Below are 3,385 nucleotides of genomic sequence, written 5' to 3'. Positions count from 1 at the left end.
CCGTAATATCAAAATATATTGAGATTGAAATTCAAATCTTACTTATTTCTAAAGAAGACTTGTGTTAGTTTAGCATCTTCAGATGGGAAGTCTCAGATAACCAAGGAACACTGGTCATTTTTCTTTCATTCTTTGCTGAGAAATAAGGGGTTAGGGCATTTGGTACTTTTGTGCTGAATTAGACTGATAGTATATGTTTATTGTAGAACGGATTATATTGCAATATGATATTTTTATATTACTATTTATATTAAATTAGTGGCATAATATACACATGAAACACGTTTCTTTTTTTTTTTCTTTTTCCTTCTCGTTCTCTTTCGATAGTATATGTTTATTGTAGCATGGATTATATTGCAATATGATATTTTTATATTACTATTTATATTAAATTAGTGGCATAATATACACGTGAAACACGTTTCTTTTTTTCTTTTTCTTTTTTTCCTTCTCGTTCTCTTTCGATATCTCACTCAAGGATATATAAATCACAAAGACTCCGTGATTAAATTAAACAGCCACAGCAAAACAGCATAACGTTTTTATGTATATGTATAGGTGTGTGAGTGTTTAAAGATATCACAAGCCAAAATCGTCTCTTAATCGCCACACATACTGCATACAGAGAAGTGTTTTTGCGCCCACTAACATGGATATTGTTTGCAACAACATAAGTTTTCAGCTTCCTCACAAATTATCTATTACACGAACGCGATTCACATACTGCTCTTTACAAAAGTACTCGACCTCGAGTCTCATTATGAGAAAGCCTTTGATAAAGAGCTTATTACCTAAAACTGATCATGATCATCGTGAGTACCGGAAACTCAATCCAGGAAAATTTGGGAGATTTGGAGGAAAGTTTGTGCCTGAGACACTAATCACTTGTTTGAGCCTACTTGAAGCTGAATTCAACTTTGTTTTGCAGGATACTAAGTTTCAGGTAGTGTCATCTTTGTTTTACTTACTATATAATTAATGATTGATTAATTTGACATGAATATATATGCATGTTAAATTATTGTATACATATAGCTAGCTAGCTAGCTAGCTTGCTAGCTTGCAAGATCATTAATTAAATTAATTGTTTAATTTTAATTATTATTTCAATTTGTTTTGTGATATATATCTATAAAATAGGAGGAGCTGTCGACTGCATTAAGAGACTATGTAGGACGGGAGACGCCTCTTTATTTTGCTGAGAGGCTGACAGATCATTACAGGAACGAAAAGGGAGAAGGGCCAGAGATTTATCTGAAAAGAGAAGATCTCAACCATGTGGGTGCACACAAGATCAACAACGCCATAGCACAGGCAATGATAGCCAAGCGCATGGGCCGGAAAAGTGTTGTGGCGGCCACCGGTGCTGGACAGCATGGCGTCGCTACAGCTGCTGCATGCGCAAAACTGTCTTTGGACTGTACTGTGTTCATGGGCACCGCTGATATGGAGAAACAATCCTCTAAAGTGCTCCTAATGAAGCTACTAGGAGCTCAGGTACGTACCTTTCGATTACTTTTTTGATTAATTAATCTTTATAATTAATTATAAGTTAATTGGTCAATAAATTTGTTAAATGTTAATTTGACTTAATTAGGTTAAAGCTGTGGATGGAAGTTTCAAAGAAGCAAGCTCAGAGGCTATCAGAAATTGGGTGGGGAACTTAGAAAAAAGCTATTATTTAACGGGTACGGTGGTGGGGCCTCACCCGTGTCCGATAATGGTACGAGAATTTCAATCAATCATAGGCAAAGAAACGAGAAAACAAGCAATGGAAAAATGGGGAGGCAAGCCTGATGTATTGCTGGCTTGTGTGGGCAGTGGATCAAATGCGTTGGGTTTGTTTCATGAATTCATAAACGATAAAGATGTGAGATTGATTGGAGTGGAGGCTGCTGGATTTGGCTTGGACAGCGGCAAACACGCTGCAACTCTGGCTAAAGGGGAAGTGGGCGTTTATCATGGAGCCATGAGCTACTTGTTGCAAGATGAAGAAGGCCACATCTTGGGGACTCATTCTGTCGGGGTGGGGTAAGTGTCTTGAGCGTCTTGCATTTTCTATGCTTTAAGTTTCTCGCAGTACTAGTTGGGGACGGGAGCTAATCATTATAATTAAGGATTTGTTTGGTATTAAGATGATATGACTTTTAAAAAAATTACAATTATGAAATAAATATTAATATTAGACGGTAAAAATTACTTTTATATAATATTTTTAACAAAAATGGTAAAGATATTATAAATTTTTCATAAGATAAAATTAATTTTATTTTTAAATCACAACAGATACAACGTTTACTAAATATTTTCGTGATATATCTTTTAAGTTATAGTTATCCGACCATAATACAAAACAAATATAACATTAATTAAGATCTTTCAATCATTATATTTATGCTTAGCTAATATTATATTGTTATTCATAAATGATTTAAGGCTAATTGGAAATTCAATGCACACAGGCTAGAGTATCCAGGAGTTGGCCCGGAGATAAGCTTTCTTAAGGACACTGGGCGTGCGGAGTTCTACACTGCGACTGACCAAGAAGCTGTCCAAGGTACTCCAGCCTGTGATTCAAATGTTACTACTTTTTTATTAATTAGACATTAATTAGTAATCAAAATTGATGGTTTATTTCGATTTGGTGTCTTTTGGCAGCGTATCAACGGCTGTGCAGATTAGAAGGCATATTTCCGGCCCTTGAGGCATCTCATGCATTGGCATTTCTAGAGAAACTTTGCCCTACTTTACCTAATGGTGCAAAAGTTGTTGTCAACTGTAGTGGAGGTGGGGATAAGGACGTCGACACGGTCGTCAATTACAGATACAATCAATAATAATCGACGTAGAAATTGTAATGGATCGAAGAAGTGGTGACCACAATATTTACGGGTTCCAGTCAATTTAGCACCAACCCGAGAAATCTATTTAAGACCTATTTTCCTCACTTTTGTGCATATTTTAATTTAATGTCTAAATTTTTCGATCCAATCCGAGCCACAATCGCCAAAGCTATTATTGCACTTGTTGATATTTGATTTGATAGAAAATGCAATTATAAGATCTATTTGTTACACATATTACACAAATAGTAGAGGACGATGGACCATGATAAGATATGATAGAATAAGATTGTGTTGGATTATATTTAGTATCTTATTTGGTAGTTCATGATTTGATTGAATTTGAACAATAATTTTATTATCAAAATTATATTACAATAAATAAAAATTATTTATTTATTAATTATAATTTAATTAAACTAATATCAATTATAAAATAAAAACTCATAAAATGGGGAAAATAAAATCAATTTAATTATAAATATAGCACCTAAATTTTTTTGATTTACAATATTAATATTATAATTACAATTTAAAAACTA

The 3,385-nt window shown here is 33.8% G+C and overlaps 1 protein-coding gene across 1 annotated transcript; it reads left to right on the top strand.

Moving 5' to 3' along the window:
• The first annotated feature begins 482 nt into the window (after positions 1-482).
• On the top strand, positions 483-2,947 carry LOC18052469 (tryptophan synthase beta chain 1). The gene is made up of 5 exons (XM_006449012.2): positions 483-943; positions 1,141-1,497; positions 1,598-2,031; positions 2,463-2,557; positions 2,659-2,947. The coding sequence occupies exons 1-5, from the start codon at positions 650-652 to the stop codon at positions 2,835-2,837; spliced, it is 1,359 nt and encodes a 452-aa protein (XP_006449075.1). The 5' UTR covers positions 483-649; the 3' UTR covers positions 2,838-2,947.
• The last annotated feature ends 438 nt before the right edge of the window (positions 2,948-3,385 follow it).

The sequence above is a fragment of the Citrus clementina genome, unplaced genomic scaffold, assembly GCF_000493195.1.
Source record: "Citrus clementina cultivar Clemenules unplaced genomic scaffold, Citrus_clementina_v1.0 scaffold_2, whole genome shotgun sequence".
In the NCBI taxonomy this organism is placed as follows: domain Eukaryota; kingdom Viridiplantae; phylum Streptophyta; class Magnoliopsida; order Sapindales; family Rutaceae; genus Citrus; species Citrus x clementina.
This window is presented reverse-complemented; position numbering and strand designations above follow the sequence as displayed.

What these genes read in the sequence shown, in the direction of transcription:
- LOC18052469 (XM_006449012.2), top strand. Translation starts at nt 650, where the DNA reads ATGGATATTGTTTGCAACAACATAAGTTTTCAGCTTCCTCACAAATTA. An exon ending in TGAAGCTACTAGGAGCTCAG is followed by an intron (nt 1,498 to 1,597) that starts GTACGTACCTTT and finishes TGACTTAATTAG; the next exon opens with GTTAAAGCTGTGGATGGAAG. An exon ending in ACTCATTCTGTCGGGGTGGG is followed by an intron (nt 2,032 to 2,462) that starts GTAAGTGTCTTG and finishes CAATGCACACAG; the next exon opens with GCTAGAGTATCCAGGAGTTG.